At 34.0% G+C, this 14,931-nt stretch overlaps 3 protein-coding genes across 3 annotated transcripts; 1 reads left to right on the top strand and 2 right to left on the bottom strand.

The window, feature by feature from the left end:
- The first annotated feature begins 544 nt into the window (after nt 1-544).
- Nucleotides 545-8,005, top strand: LOC100803648 (ribosome biogenesis protein BOP1 homolog). The gene is made up of 18 exons (XM_003540102.4): nt 545-767; nt 840-962; nt 1,068-1,151; nt 1,239-1,393; nt 2,488-2,605; nt 2,730-2,831; nt 2,931-3,087; nt 3,201-3,309; nt 3,386-3,488; nt 3,632-3,782; nt 3,864-3,996; nt 4,100-4,206; nt 4,457-4,527; nt 4,615-4,675; nt 5,208-5,435; nt 5,543-5,627; nt 6,816-6,994; nt 7,681-8,005. Exons 1-18 carry the CDS (start codon nt 669-671, stop codon nt 7,764-7,766), a joined length of 2,151 nt encoding a protein of 716 aa, XP_003540150.1. The 5' UTR covers nt 545-668; the 3' UTR covers nt 7,767-8,005.
- Nucleotides 8,006-9,176: 1,171 nt separating this feature from the next.
- Nucleotides 9,177-11,066, bottom strand: LOC100803112 (nifU-like protein 2, chloroplastic-like). The gene is made up of 4 exons (NM_001252910.3): nt 10,869-11,066; nt 10,720-10,792; nt 10,300-10,610; nt 9,177-9,821 (listed from the first exon to the last, which is right to left on the bottom strand). The coding sequence occupies exons 1-4, from the start codon at nt 10,953-10,955 to the stop codon at nt 9,633-9,635; spliced, it is 660 nt and encodes a 219-aa protein (NP_001239839.1). The 5' UTR covers nt 10,956-11,066; the 3' UTR covers nt 9,177-9,632.
- A 1,464-nt stretch (nt 11,067-12,530) lies between these two features.
- Nucleotides 12,531-13,380, bottom strand: LOC100811983 (WEB family protein At3g51220). Its single transcript, XM_003539344.5, has one exon. It carries the CDS (start codon nt 13,373-13,375, stop codon nt 12,680-12,682), a length of 696 nt encoding a protein of 231 aa, XP_003539392.2. The 5' UTR covers nt 13,376-13,380; the 3' UTR covers nt 12,531-12,679.
- Nucleotides 13,381-14,931: the final 1,551 nt, after the last annotated feature.

Genomic DNA, 14,931 nt, shown 5'->3' with positions numbered 1-14,931 from the left:
TATAAAATACTTATATTTTTGAATTTTATTTAAGGAGAATAAATATTTTTTTTGTCAAATGTTCCTTCATTAAAAAAATACTCCACAACACTTTAAAAAATACATGATGTTAAAAAAAGAAAACATCTGGGCACAACAAATCACACTCAAACTAAAAGATTAACAACTAAACATATTAAAGAGTTCTTGGCCCAGGATAGAAGATAACAAATCACGTGATTTATGTAGAATTTGTTTTCCTTTTCATTCTCATTGAATTTCGTTCATAGGTCAAAATAAGAATGAAAAGACAAAAAAGAGATGTGAATTTTTAATTATTTAAAAATAAATATTTTTCTTAAATACTATCGTCAAGAAAAGAGATGTGTTTAGTGGAAAAGAAAGTTATATATATTTTAGAAATTTTGACAATTTGTGTGTGATTTGTATAGTTTAAATTTACCATTTTCATCCATATTCATATAGTTATTCTATAGGGTATAGTTTTTTTTTTTTTTTTTCATGAAGTACAGGGTTTTAAAAATGAGTAAGGGAACAGTATGTTGATGATTGTTGGGCCTAGCAAACAAGCCGAAAGTATAAGAAATCAAATTGCGGCTGGGTGGGCAAGTAAAACCCTTTCCCTCCTCCAAACAAAACCCTAACTCTCCCTACCTTTGATTTTGAAGATGAAAGGGAAGAAGAACACCATGACCAAAAACGACGTTGAAGACGACGGAGCTCCGGTTCCTTCACCAACAGTATCCGATTCCGACTCTGATTACGAGGTACTCTATCCTCAAGGGATTGTGAATTCACCCAACTTTGTAACTATACTAACTCGTACATTCTGTTTGTAGGACTCTTCAGCAGATGACGACGACAAATCTTCTGACTCGCTGGATTCTCAATCTGAATCGGAATTAGAAGATGCTTCACCTGAGAATGGTGGCTCCGGCGATGTAGAATCTGCAGAAGATGAGGTGCATCACTTCACTTTTGTTCTTAATAAAATAACCTAGCATGCTTAGCTAGAAGGACTATGTTGTTGTAGCCATAACTAATATGCTTAGAAGCAACCATTGCAGGACACTGTCAATGATGAAGACGGTGGAAGTGAGAGCTCTGATCTCCATCAGGAAGGAGCTGAGAGTGATTCCTCCGAGGATGAGGTGGTCATCGTCTTCTAGTATACACGATTCCTCATCATTCTATGAAGCTGAGTTTTGTTTTGCTTACTTTGTTTGTCCGTTTCATAGGTGGCTCCTCGAAACACCATTGGAGATGTGCCATTGAAGTGGTATGAGGATGAGCCTCATATTGGATACGACATCAAGGCAAAAAAGATTAAGAAAAAGGAAAAGCAAGACAAGTTGGATTCATTTCTTGCAAGTGTTGATGATTCTAAGAATTGGTTAGTTTCATTTGCCTGCATTACTTATTTTCTTCATTTCAATTTCCATTATTGCATTCTTTTCTTCTCATAATGCTTGTAAACGCTGACGCACAACTTTCCATCCATCTACTTAGTGCACACAGAGAGTATGTTACTGTATGTACGTAGTGTTTTCTTTGAATGCTTACATTTGGCATGTTTTCTACAATGTTGAAGCCTAAAATTTGAATTAACATGCTGTTTTTTTTTAATCTCCAAAGCAAAAACAGACTTACAATAGATAAGATAAGGTAAACTGGACAATTTTCAATACAGCAACGAAGAAGCTGGGAAAAATACACATTATTTCTTCTGAACAAGTTCCACCAAATGCGCACTAAATATGTCTACCAAAGACCAATAGTGGAAACGTAGGTAGAATCATGCATAAGATTGTTTAAACATGTTAGAGGAAGTGCTCCTGAATAATAACATAGAGTGCTTCTCTAGGATGGAGTGTTCCTCTGACTCAAATCTTAGATACTTTTTGAATAGAAATCATTATTGTTCAAATGCCAAAACTTTGATCAAGGTTTACATTGACATTTTATATAGAGACCAACAAAATCTAATAAATCTGAAAAGATAAAAACCCAAACTAACTAAATCTAATAGAAGGTACCACTAATCTAAAAATGTAAAAAAATGTGAAAGATAAAGCCAAATCCCTAATTAGGATAAAATTCCTAAATACAAAATCAAATTTCTAAAAATTAGCTGACCAGTTAGAAGAGTTGATCACATGTAGGATAGTTCAATAACTTGAGAGGTAGAGGCAGATTGATAGCAACTCCAGGTAAAACTATTAAAAAGAATTTATAATTAAATGTACTCACTGAATAATTGATTTTGGACAGAACATAAAGGTGACATTTGGTTTTTGTAGTTATTATTGTTGTAAAGAGTTCAGTCTAATAATAATTCTCATTGAAATATCAGGGCATAAAGTTTAATAAGAACCAATTTTTTTTACACATACTTCTGTGGGGGGTATATTCTTGCTAGTTTTATTAATGTTACCTTCCTTCTAGAAAACATCTTTGATTTGTCTGCATTATTATTAAACATTTAAGGCGGAAGATCTATGATGAGTACAATGATGAGGTAGTTGAGTTGACAAAAGATGAAATCAAACTTGTCCGTAGACTGCTAAAGAATCGGGCACCCCATTCTGACTTTGATCCATATCCAGTAAGTATTTGCTTTCCATTCCTTTTTTGGTCCCTTTGGCCACTGATCTTGACTATGATATTAAATACAATTAGTATGCATAGTTTTGTTCCTTTTAATTTCATCTCTCCTTTCTTATATCCAGGATGGTGTTGACTGGTTTAAATGGGAAGACGCCAAACATCCATTGTCTAATGCACCTGAACCAAAAAGAAGGTTTATTCCATCAAAGTGGGAAGCTAAAAAGGTAACCAGTCCTTCATTTACTAGTGTGGAGATGATTCAGGCTAGATGATGAAAGCAAATTGGTTTTTCTTATCACTCATACACTTCCATGATTCTACAGGTTGTACAGTATGTTAGAGCAATCCGCCAGGGATTAATCACTTTTGACAAGCCAAAAGAGGAAGATGGTCCATATCTCTTGTGGGGAGATGATTCTGGTTCAACAGAAAGAGCAAATCATTTGGCTTACATTCCTGCCCCAAAGCAGAAGTTACCTGGTATTAAATGTGACTTAAAATTATGGAGTTCCAAAATCTACCAATAGATGATATTTGTTTTTCCTTTGACTTTGATGTATCTTCATTGTTAATAATTTAACTTTGCTTCTTAGGCCATGATGAGTCATATAATCCTCCTCTAGAGTACATTCCAACCCAAGAAGAGGTCAATTCTTATCAATTGATGTTTGAGGAAGACCGCCCTAAGTTTATTCCTAAAAGGTACTGTGTTTCAGGGAAAACATTTTTGCTGCCCCCATTTTATACAGTTGAACTAATAAATATGGCTTTTGATCAGGTTTGCATCTATGAGGAGCATTCCTGCATATGAGAATGCTATGAAAGACTGCTTTGAACGTTGTTTGGATTTGTATTTATGTCCTCGAGTTCGGAAAAAACGTGTGAGTGAAATATCTGTATTGAAGAACTAATTTTCTGATTTTATTTTTGTTGCAAAATTTTTAATTCCTTGCAGAGTGAAATATATATATATAAGTCAGCAATATAATGGTATAATTCATTTACTTTTCTTTCTGTGTTCTAGCTCAATATCGATCCTGAATCTTTAAAGCCAAAGCTTCCAAGTCGAAAGGAGCTTAAGCCTTATCCCACAACATGCTATATCGAGTATAAAGGCCATGAAGATGCTGTTACATCAATTTCACTCGAAGCTTCAGGACAATGGATGGCTTCAGGTATGAATGTTGATAGCATATCTTTCGGTCTCAATTAAGGTGGGATGGAGATGGGTCCCTTATTTTCTGTTATCTGCAAAGGTTCAAGTGATGGAACTGTCCGTATCTGGGAGGTTGAAACTGGCAGATGTCTTAGGCGGTGGGAGGTTGGTGAATCTGTTAGCTGTGTTGCTTGGAATCCTCTGCCCAATATTCATCTTCTGGCGGTTTCTGTGTAAGTCTAATTTTATTTTCTATAAAGGTCCATATATTTTTTGTTCTATAAAATATATATGGCTGGATTGTGAAAATAAATCCATGGTAAATCTTTGATTTAGGGGCCAAGATGTACTTCTACTTAACACTTGTTTGGGGGATGACGAAGAGCAGAAACAGATTAAGGAGCTTCTCTGGGTTGACTCATCTACAGCATTGGATGACTCTGGTTAGTGTTCTTGTCACTTCTTTGGTTCTAATCTAAACATTCAAAAGAAGGCTCCGAGATATCCCAGCTCTCAATTTGTCCTTTGAATTCCTAACTAAACTTTTAATTGAAGGGGAAAAATTCAGTTCAAAATGTAGACCTAACTAGTCACTATGGGTGGATATTGACTTGCTATTTGCGTCAATGCTGATGATTTTTTCTGTCCCATGCTGGTGGTTCTGTTATTTTCTAACTATGCTTGTGTTTGCAGGCAACCAAGCACCTAGTGTAAGCTGGCTTAAAGATGATAAACATATGGGTTTAAGGTTAAGGCACTTTAAGGTATTTCCATATTTGTTTCCATTTCCTTTTTGGTTTGCTTGTTGATTGAAGTTTTCTTATTAAACGTTAGTGGGTGTGTTTATGCAGACTGTTACTGCTGTAGAATGGCACCGGAAAGGTGACTACTTTTCGACAGTGATGCCGGCAGATATCCTTTGAGTGTTTCCTCTGGGCAATTGATGCATACCTCATTATTCATTTGTTTATTTCTTGACAACAATGATTACATTGTCTCAGTGATGATTGTTTATGAATCTTTTAAAGATTTTTTTGGTATACTTTTGAAATTTATTTGCTTCTTTTTGGGTGTATGCCCATAAATGTGCACATGCTTTCATTGCATCCATATTACTGCAATAAACCTTGACGTTTGTCTTATTTTGTTCAACACAGCACAAGGCATGGCTGGCTTTTGACATGTTCATAAATATAACCATTTAGGCTTTAGATGTTATTTGTCATGTCATTCAATCCGTTCCATGTCATGTGCCATTAATGGCCGTGTTCAGTTTGTGGGTACTTTACCCGTGGAACTTACTGAAAACAAACTGTACTAAACTAGTTCTTGAATGCCAACTTTTTAGCTGATTTGTTATCTTAAGTGGATGAAATGAAACTTAAAGGTATAAGATGTTAAACTGGGGGTTGGGCTGTGCGTTTTTCCTTGACAATATCTTTACGTGAATCAAGAGCAGTTCTGATACACCAGTTATCCAAAAAGCTTACGCAAAAACTTCCATTCAAATTACATGGACTTGCTGTTAGGTCAACCTTCCATCCATCCCGTTCCATCTTCTTTGTATGTACCAAAAAGAGTGTTCGTGTGTATGATTTATTGAAGACCAAGATCATAAAAAAGCTTGATACTGGGCTTCGTGAAGCTTCATCCATTGCAGTTCATCCTGGAGGTATATGGTTATTGTTATTATGAAAATTATATTGTAATCTGTTTCTCTTCTACTCATTAATACAGAACATTATTCATCATAATTGTTTCGGTACACATTGCATGCAGGTGATAATTTAATTGTCGGTAGCAAAGAGGGGAAGATGTGTTGGTTTGACATGGACCTTTCATCTAAACCGTATAAAATTCTTAAGTAAGTCTTAGTATTTATCTGCTAATTGAAAGCAATGTCAAACTCGTTACATTCTTTTGTGTCAGAGTGGGTTCTCTGCTCACTAATGCAGATTATACTATACAGTATGAGCTATAGACCTCTCTGAATGGAAGAGGAAATTATTTTCCTTAGGGCATAAACAATAAGAAGTTGATTGATGAAAAGAGAGACCTGTGGGAGGTTCTATATGTTTTGTTAAACTATTCCTTGTTATTTTTGTCATTTACCAATATTTTGTATGGTCAGAACACTCCAGTGGTCAGAACCTTACATATGTAGTCCTTTTTGAGACACCGACGACCTTGCTTTGATACCAGTTGATACAACTTGTACCAGAATTAAAAAAAATCAGACAGGCAGAGAGAAGGTTAGAGAGGGAAAAAAACTGTTATTTTGTAATGACTACTGAGAATTCCAGTCTCAGTCCTCTCTTACACATTGAGGTTTCCCAAAAACTATACCGCTGCAGTATCGACATTTCTGTTTATAGCAATTAATTCCTAACTACCTAACTGACCCATGTAAACTAATTTATATATGGGTCAGTTGGGTTGGCTATCTTCTTATTCCCTCTGGAATACACTTTAGTAATAGATCCCTTCTTCTTAACACATGCATCTGCTCGTTAGAAAATTAGCTATGCAGTTGAATGCGTTAACTTGTGTTGATATTATATTATAGAAATAGTTTATGTAGCTTGTAACTCTTTATCAGTTGCTGGTTCAGAGATCTATTTTAATCTCGAGCCTAACACTGATTATTATATTGTATCTTTTAGTACCCCTGGTACTCAATTAATATAATTACTATTTTTGCTGAAAAAAAAAAAAATAGAAATAGTTTTTTATTGTATTAAAAATCTTAGTTTGATTTCGTTTTTGTCCCTTATATCGGTAGTTAAGTTGAAAATTGCGGTTCCTGTTAAGTTCTACAGCATGTTATTGATTGAACTTTTGAATTTATTTACATAATATATAGGGACTAAACTTCATTCTTTTAAAAGACTAAACAAACAGGGAATAGAGAACATAAAAAATAACTATGGTCTGTTTGTATATTATTGGTTAATGAGCTATTAGTTATTTGACAACAATTTGGTAAGAAACCTCATTTTCTGTATTTTAATGTCATGACCTTGAATATTTTAATAATTTGATTACATTGCAGGTGTCACCCAAAAGATATCAACAATGTCATCTTTCATCGCTCGTATCCCCTATTTGCTTCATGTTCAGATGACTGCACTGCATATGTTTTTCATGGAATGGTTTATTCTGATCTCAATCAAAATCCTCTTATTGTTCCTTTAGAAATTCTACGAGGTCATACCAATTCAAATGGGAGAGGTGAGACTTCAGCTGTTATGATGTCATATATTGGTGTTGATAAATGTTGAGATCTAATTTTGTGCAAATTTTAGTTCAGCTCAACTTAAAAAATGAATGAGTCAAGCGTTTTACCTATCAAATCCCTTAAGGATAGTAGGATCAAATGGTCAAGATGTTGGATTTGTTTATATTGACATAGCCTTGTCTACAAAGGAAAAAAACCAGTCAAGCATTTGAAGTTTAACTATAAAATCAGTTTACGATGGTAGTTAGTAGGATCAAAAGATCCAAAATGTAGGATTTGTTTATACGGACATAGTCTTGTCTACAGAGGAATGGGATAGACGTGATGCTACTTGCTGCTTTGGTGCTCATTTATCTCTGTCCTTAAAGGTTGGTGTTTAGATGATTGATTCATTAGCATAGCCAATGAAAGGAAAAATATACATAACATGTTAATGATTAGACCAACCTTCCTATTAAATGAATCTGCCGTCATGGATAAGTTAGAGTTCACCTTTACACCATGTGGTCTTTGTAGATGTAATTTGTTAACATGATTACCGTTATTTGATCAACCAACCTTGAGAATGTCTTTGATGTATTTGCCCTTGTCATTTTACTTTTCCATTATACATATTATTCTTATTTGACAATGCATTTGAAAATAATTATTAAATACTTGGAATTTGTCTGCGTTGCAGGGATACTGGACTGTAAATTTCACCCGAGACAGCCATGGTTATTTACGGCTGGTGCTGATAAACTGATTAAACTTTATTGTCATTAATATAAACATGGACATACGTGCATGTGATAGGCGGACAAAACGTCTAGGAAGGTAGCTTGCAACTTCATCACCAATTTTGTTCCTCAATTCTTAAATAGATAGCTCTGTAAACCGAAAGGAAGGGCAACGGAGGAGTGAGTTTCTTTCTCTGGTTTTATGGATTGCTTGTTTTGTTTTCCACACCTCACATTTGTCTTTCCAAAATCTTTAGCTGAAATATAACTGCAATTTTGATGTAATATGTTTAGCTATGAGAAGCCCATTATTTTAAGGCATCCAGCAGATGCATCTTTTTGGGACATTGAATGCGGCATTCTGTTTGGTTGTATTATAGATAACATCAAGTAACGCACTTCACAGTTTCTTTGAGTAAATGCTAAATGGTACGAAATATGGTCGTTTGAAAAATTTGTTGAAACACATGCTTTAATCTAATTGGTTCAATTATTAATTAAAAAAGAAAATAAAATTGTTAATTAGCGGAAAATATGGGTGGTCAGTTATGTACAACAATTCGTGCTGCAATTTCATTTCTTTCTGTCCTTTTCTATATCGATTCGTGCTGCAATGAAACTTAAGATTTATCTTACAAAGGCCCCTAATCAATTCTCATTGAACCGGAAAATCTCATTATTGCGTAAACTTTGCACAATTGTCTTTTAAAACTGATACAATAGTTAGTGGTCAAGGGGTTATGAGGTTGATTTTGTGGTAAAGAGATGGGAGAGAAGATTGTTGGTTCAAATCCTTCTATTAACAAAAATTGATAAATTAACAATTAATATTTATTGATAAAAAAATATTAATTAAGCATTGTCAAGTAATTATGCTAGTGTTTTTGTACTTAATACACACATTGCCAAATGATGCTTCTTACTCAGCTGTGCAGAAAATTAGCAAAACATATCATGACGGCATTACAAAATGATTGTTCTGAATAAATAAAATTGATTCTCGAGATCCAGTTGAATTGTGCTTATGAAAGAGGTCAATGACTTAGTTTAGGTAGATGGAGATAGTAGTAGACTGAAGAACAGGGAATTAAGTTTGGTATCAAGTAATCGCGAAAAATGCAGTGCAACTTAATTACGGTCCGTGGGCAATATTACTTTTTTCTTTTCATAAATTCATACCATTCTTAATTTCTCAGTGATAGCTTGATCAACGAATATCCTTCCCAATTTTTGAGTTTATTTTCTCCTTGCACTTCTGTATTTGAACCAATTATTCTGTTTTAGTGTAATAAGCCGGGAACCGGGAATAGGGTGGAACTAACGAACTGTGTAACTGACTCAGCAGTCAGCACACTCCATTTTGAATCAAGGATATACTCATAAGGGGAAAAACAAAACTAACGATACTATAAAAAGAAAAGAAAAATCTCACTTAAACCTAAATAATAGATATTTAGCCACTTGATTGTTAAACAGAAAATATAGATTTTTAAAAAGGACCAAAATGTTGCCGAGCTCGGTTAAAATTCTTTTATTTGTAGCAAACTATGAGGTCGACAATCTACAGGTCCTTTATCAAGGAAATCATGTGTGAATTGCGACAGGACCTTTATCAAGGTGTTCATAATGCGGTACCTGCGACACTATATTCAGGATTATATGCATATGTACTAGTTTCCTTAAATCGGGTCAATGAAAAACATGGTGCAAATACAAAAATAATACGTTCTTTTAAAATTACTGAGAAACATAACATCTTCTTCCCCTGTAAGAGCATTTAAGAATTAAAAAAAAAATCATGCGGCCACATATACTATACATCACATGCAACACATTATTTCCATTAGTGTTGTTGTACATGAAAAATGACAAGAATGCCATGATAGTTCTATTCTTGTTTTGAACTAAACTATCATAAAAGCTGAACTGCTGCTATGGCAGGTATTTTTTCTCGCAACTTTTGTGTAACAGCTACACGCACAGTCAGGACACTAGCAGCAGGACCTGTGATTCGGACCTTCACAATTGGCTCATCAATGGCCACCAATTCAAGAGTTCCATCAGCAGCCCCAACCAAGTAGGGTCTCATTTCCTCAAGAACCTGAAACAGTTCATGAATATTAAACTCAACATTTTATAGTCATACTAATGTTACAGAAATTTTAGACAAACGTGATTCATTCAGACAAGAACTGAACAAGTCCTGCAATCAGCAATGACAATAGTAATTAAGCTAGCTGAGAATGATGTTATTCTTGATATAATGACTTAAAAGGACAAAATAAAGTCCATTTTTGTCCCATTTATGGGCAGATAAAACCACAACAATCCTATGCATATAACAAATGAAGAACAACATTTACAGTTTAACAACCTAATGGGATAAAGCATCTTTCTTCTACTTGATATTGAGGTCTAAACCTCATATTAACAGCTAGTAGTTAATCAGAAATCCCTTTCCATCAAATAAACAGTGTATATAATTAAAAATTATATCTTTTTCATCCTATTTGTTCAATTAAGTCCACTCAATCACTATACTATATGCTTGCATATTAATAATGAAAGACAAAAGTAACCTTCTCTATATTATCTTCATTGAGCTCAAGACCAGTTTCTTCATCAGCAATTGGTTCAACTGCCACAATTTCAGGGATCTTCTCCATTAACCGACGCTCAATGCCCATTTTCATGGTGGTAACAGAACTTGGACAGGAACCACATGCGCCCTGTAGCTTCAAGCGCACAACATTGCCATCAATTTGATGTAAAGCCACATTCCCACCGTCTGCAATGAGATAGGGTCGAATTTCATCCAATACACTTTCTACATTTTCAGCAGTTAATGGCAATTCCACAGCTGGGTTCGGAGTAACAACACACTTTAAAGCTGTAGAAGATGAGATTCAGTTTCCCAATTGGAATTAAAGGAGCAAGCATGTCATAGGGGAAGCATTTGCGTGTTATGTATTGAAACAAGTTTGAGGGTAACTACTAACCAAAGCTACGCGATAAATGAATCCCAAGAGAAGGACGCAGCAGCAGCCTCCTGAAACTCAAAGTCCTTGTTCCCTGCGATTCGAAGCAAAGGAAATTATAATCGATTATTATTATTTTCCCAAAAGAGAATAAAAGAAAAGAAACCTACCTTGTTGGAAACGACGGAAGGAGAAGATGAAGGAGGTTCTAGGCCTCTGCAGTAGGATTGCGTGTTGAGCACCACAACAACATGCATCTTGCTTGTGGTGTTCTTCAAATTCTTCGATCCCAATTTGCTCTTGTTTTTCTTCGACCTCTTTGATTTGGAATTGAAACAAATGCTCGTGTTGTGTATAATAAATCCAAAAATAAACAACACATAAAAATGATTTTTTTTATGATTCTTAAAATACATCACGTCTCTTCATACTGGGCCTTTTATCTAAGCCCAAACTTTTCGCTGCCTCCTTGGGGGGCTTTGTTAGATGCACCAGAAAAATTGCTTCTGCACCCAACATTAAATCAAAATTTCAAAGTTTCCTTAAGTGTTTTTTGTTTTTACAGATTACATAATCTGTATACCTTATATGGATTACGTGATCCGTAAAAGTCATACGGATCACAAAATTTATATAAGTTAACTCATACGAATTACGTGATCCGTAAGTATTTTTTTTAATTTTTTTTTAAATATATATATTTTAATTTATTAATACATTATTTTTTAATAGTAAATATTTTTTTATTTATAAAAAATATACGGATTAAATAATTCGTATGAGTTATATCAAAATTAATTGTTACAAAATTTATTATTTCAATTTACATGCACATGAAATATACATTAGAAGTTTTAGTGTTATATATAAGAACATTATTTATTTTATAATATAATTGACCTATTAGCTCAGTTAGTTAGAGCGTCGTGCTAATAACCTGAAAGTCACTATTGCTTATAACATTACCTAGGTGGATGCATTGTGCAATTGAGGATGAAAAATATATATAATGGAAGTATGTTTTCATCACAACGAAATTATGTTTTTGTTGTGTATTTTTTTTTCAACCTCCAATTATACAATGTAAATACGATTTTGTCGTGCATTTTTATCACCCACACATATAACACAATAAAATTATGATTTTATTTTGTAATTTTATTGTTTCCTTCACTGTATAATGGAATAATGATTTTGTTTTGTTAATCAACATAATGAAAGTATTATTCAATTGTGTTATTCACTCAATAACACAATAAAATTATACTTTCATTGTATTTTGAGTTGAAAATCACAACAAAATCATATTTCTACTGTGGTGTTTTTTAAAACAAAACAAAAATCACAAGGAAGTATGATTCGGTAGTAATTCTCAACCCAAAATACAATGGAATTGTACTTCTATTGTATATAAAAAAAAACCAAAAAAAAAATGCAAGGGGAAGGGGAAGGGGAAAGAGTGGTGAGAAGAATGGGGGAAGGGGAAAGAGTGGTGAGAAAAATGTGGGAAACTTTTGTATACCTACTATTTTTTAAAAAATGGTAGTGAAAATAGAAATTTTCTATGGGGCAACTTAAAAATACCTTGGACTTTATTTTATTTTCATTTTAAATTGATTATCACATGACGAAACAAAACCAAAAACAAAAGAAAGGATTATCACCTTTCAATACATAAATTATCTCTCAGTTACCATTTTAAATTTTTAGTATTTATTTTTATACAACTGTGGTGGTAGGATGGGCTAGTTACTTGAGAAAATAAAGTTAATGTTGTTAAGTTTAATATTATTACTTAAATTAACTAAATTCTTTATAGTAAGTGCAGTATATAAAGCCAGAAAAAATATAAACCATGGATTTTACGTGGATACTAGATACATACCAACTTAAATTTTTTACAAACAATAGAAGACATAATCCGAACCCAAGGCCACGAAAAAAAGAAAGACACACATAGCAGAAACAACACATACATAGATTAAAAAGGAGAAGCGTAAAGAGGATTATGGTGACTAGTTGTAGAAGATGATTTTCTCTTGAAAAACAAATCCCCCACGAGAGGGATGATAGGTTTCTGTTTCTGTTTCTGTTTTTTGCCCTTTTTCCCTCCGAAAAGATGATCTTTTTCTCCAAGACTCAGCATGTGAGACAAACTTTGTGACTCTTTTTTCTTCTCTACTGTTCCATCCTTTCTATCTTCGCTGATCTCAAACCTCACCGTCTTTGTTGTCGCCGCCTTCCCCGCCGCCGTGGCCTCGGCCTGAGCCAACTTGGACATGTTCTTGTGAAGCTCTGCGTTGAGCGTTGCCAATGCCACCTCCGTTTCGCTCCCTCTTTCCTTCAACAGCTTCAGCTCCACCTTTGTTTGCTCAAGCTCCGCCTCCAGCTTCTTTATTATATCAGCAAGCTGGCCATTGTTATTGTTGTTATTCTCTTCATCAGTTTTCATTGGTCTTGATGAAGGTGATGGTGATGGTGATGACAGCCTCCATGATGATTCTCTCTTTATTGGAGAGTAGATTTCTCCGAGGAGAAGGCGTTCGCCAAATATGGCGACGGCTTCTTTGACGGAGGTGAAAGGACGAGAAGTGTCGACGGTGGAGCTGAAATCCATTGTTGGAATGGATGAGAAGAATTTTGGAGATGGAGGGTGTAAGTAATATTTGAGGATCATTGGTTTGGTTGGTTAGGTCCATTTATATTCTGTTTTCTTTGCTTCTACTTCAGAGTTAGGCATAGAGTAGTGAAAGAAAGACATCATGGGGTCATGTTGTTTTTTCAAGCCTAAGACAAACACAAACAAAAAATACATAATACTGTGTTGCTGTGCTTGAACATGACTGCCGAACTACCCATAACATACTTATTTATTAATTTTATTCATTTACGGATGAGTTTGTTAGTCATAACAAATTAACTTAAAAATATTAGGTTTTTTTTTTTTATTGTTCTTAGATTAAAATTACAGTTTGACCTTAATAATCGTCACTAACTTATATTTCGAAAATAAAAAACACCAAATACATCAAAATTTTATCCGTTAACAAAATCTATTTCTGATTGAACTTTGAATTTATTACAACCTAACTAGGCACCTAGAGTTAGCAAGACCCAAAGGGCAAAACTTAATATTCTTTAAAAAAACCAAATTAACAGGGAGTAGCTAAAGAACAAAAAAAGGACCTTTTTTTGTGTGTAGATTTTAGCAACATTTGGGATAAGAAACCTCACTTTCTGCATTTTAATGTCATGACACTTATTTTTAATAAATTGATTATATTCTAGGGGTCACCCAAGAGATATTAACCATGTGATCTTTCATCGTTAATTTCCGTTGTTTGCTTCATGTTAGATTGTTGCACTGCATGTGTTTTTCCTGGAATTGTTCATTTACTCCTCTTAGTGCTCCTTTCAGTCCTTTGAAAATATGAATTCAAAATGGGAAAGGTGATACTTCTGTCGTTTATGATTTTGTCCTTTTTTGGTGTTGACAAAAGTTGAAATCCAGTTTTGTGAGAACTTTAGTTTTGCCGACTTGAAAAAATAAACAGAGTTGAATCAAGTTTTTAATAGCAGAAAAAGTTTAGGAAGGAATGATCAAAAGAGCGAAAATTTAGATGTGTTTATTTACAGAGTAGTGGGGTAGCCTTGTCATCAAGGGTTTGCTCGTTTAAAAAGGCATGAATAGCCTTGTCTACAGGGTAATGGGATAGATGCCATGGTACCTGCCGCTTTGGTGCACATTTATTTCATAATTTCTTTTCATGACTGACTCGTGAGTTGTTACCGAAGACAAATAAATTTACCAAGAACAAATTTATAAGTTTAGAACATTAACATAACACTTATTTGATGAAAATATGGTCAAGAAAATGAGAACAACTTATAAGTAATGCAACCGGTAAAAGTCCAAAAGTTAAGTTTTTCTTTGCTTGATCACAATTTTTAATTCTAGAGTTTTCAATGCGATAAACTCTAGAAAACAATTAATAACACGATGACAAAGAGTCCTAGCCTTGTTTTTATTAACCTTAAGTACCTCCCATTATGGGCTCAATGGTTAAGCTCACATTATTTTCCCACACTGATCAAAATTAGGTGTCCAAAACCTGTAAATAATTAATCATATTATTAGTAGACTTAAGTATCATTAAATGGATCATAATATTAGTCCTTTTTTTATAAAATAAAATATTATAATTAATTGTGACCCATAAGAATATATGGAAA

The sequence above is a fragment of the Glycine max genome, chromosome 12 (assembly GCF_000004515.6).
Source record: "Glycine max cultivar Williams 82 chromosome 12, Glycine_max_v4.0, whole genome shotgun sequence".
Lineage (NCBI taxonomy): Eukaryota > Viridiplantae > Streptophyta > Magnoliopsida > Fabales > Fabaceae > Glycine > Glycine max.
This window is presented reverse-complemented; position numbering and strand designations above follow the sequence as displayed.

Excerpts from the sequence above, each read along its gene's own strand:
- LOC100803112 (NM_001252910.3), bottom strand. The coding sequence starts at position 10,955 with ATGCATGTTGTTGTGGTGCTCAACACGCAATCCTACTGCAGAGGCCTA. Across the intron at positions 10,611-10,719 it reads TCATTTATCGCGTAGCTTTG|CTTTAAAGTGTGTTGTTACT; the intron begins GTTAGTAGTTAC and ends CATCTTCTACAG. Across the intron at positions 9,822-10,299 it reads ATGAAGATAATATAGAGAAG|GTTCTTGAGGAAATGAGACC; the intron begins GTTACTTTTGTC and ends GAACTGTTTCAG.
- LOC100803648 (XM_003540102.4), top strand. The coding sequence starts at position 669 with ATGAAAGGGAAGAAGAACACCATGACCAAAAACGACGTTGAAGACGAC. Across the intron at positions 3,310-3,385 it reads CCTAAGTTTATTCCTAAAAG|GTTTGCATCTATGAGGAGCA; the intron begins GTACTGTGTTTC and ends GCTTTTGATCAG. Across the intron at positions 4,676-5,207 it reads TTCGACAGTGATGCCGGCAG|GTGAATCAAGAGCAGTTCTG; the intron begins ATATCCTTTGAG and ends CAATATCTTTAC.
- LOC100811983 (XM_003539344.5), bottom strand. The coding sequence starts at position 13,375 with ATGATCCTCAAATATTACTTACACCCTCCATCTCCAAAATTCTTCTCA.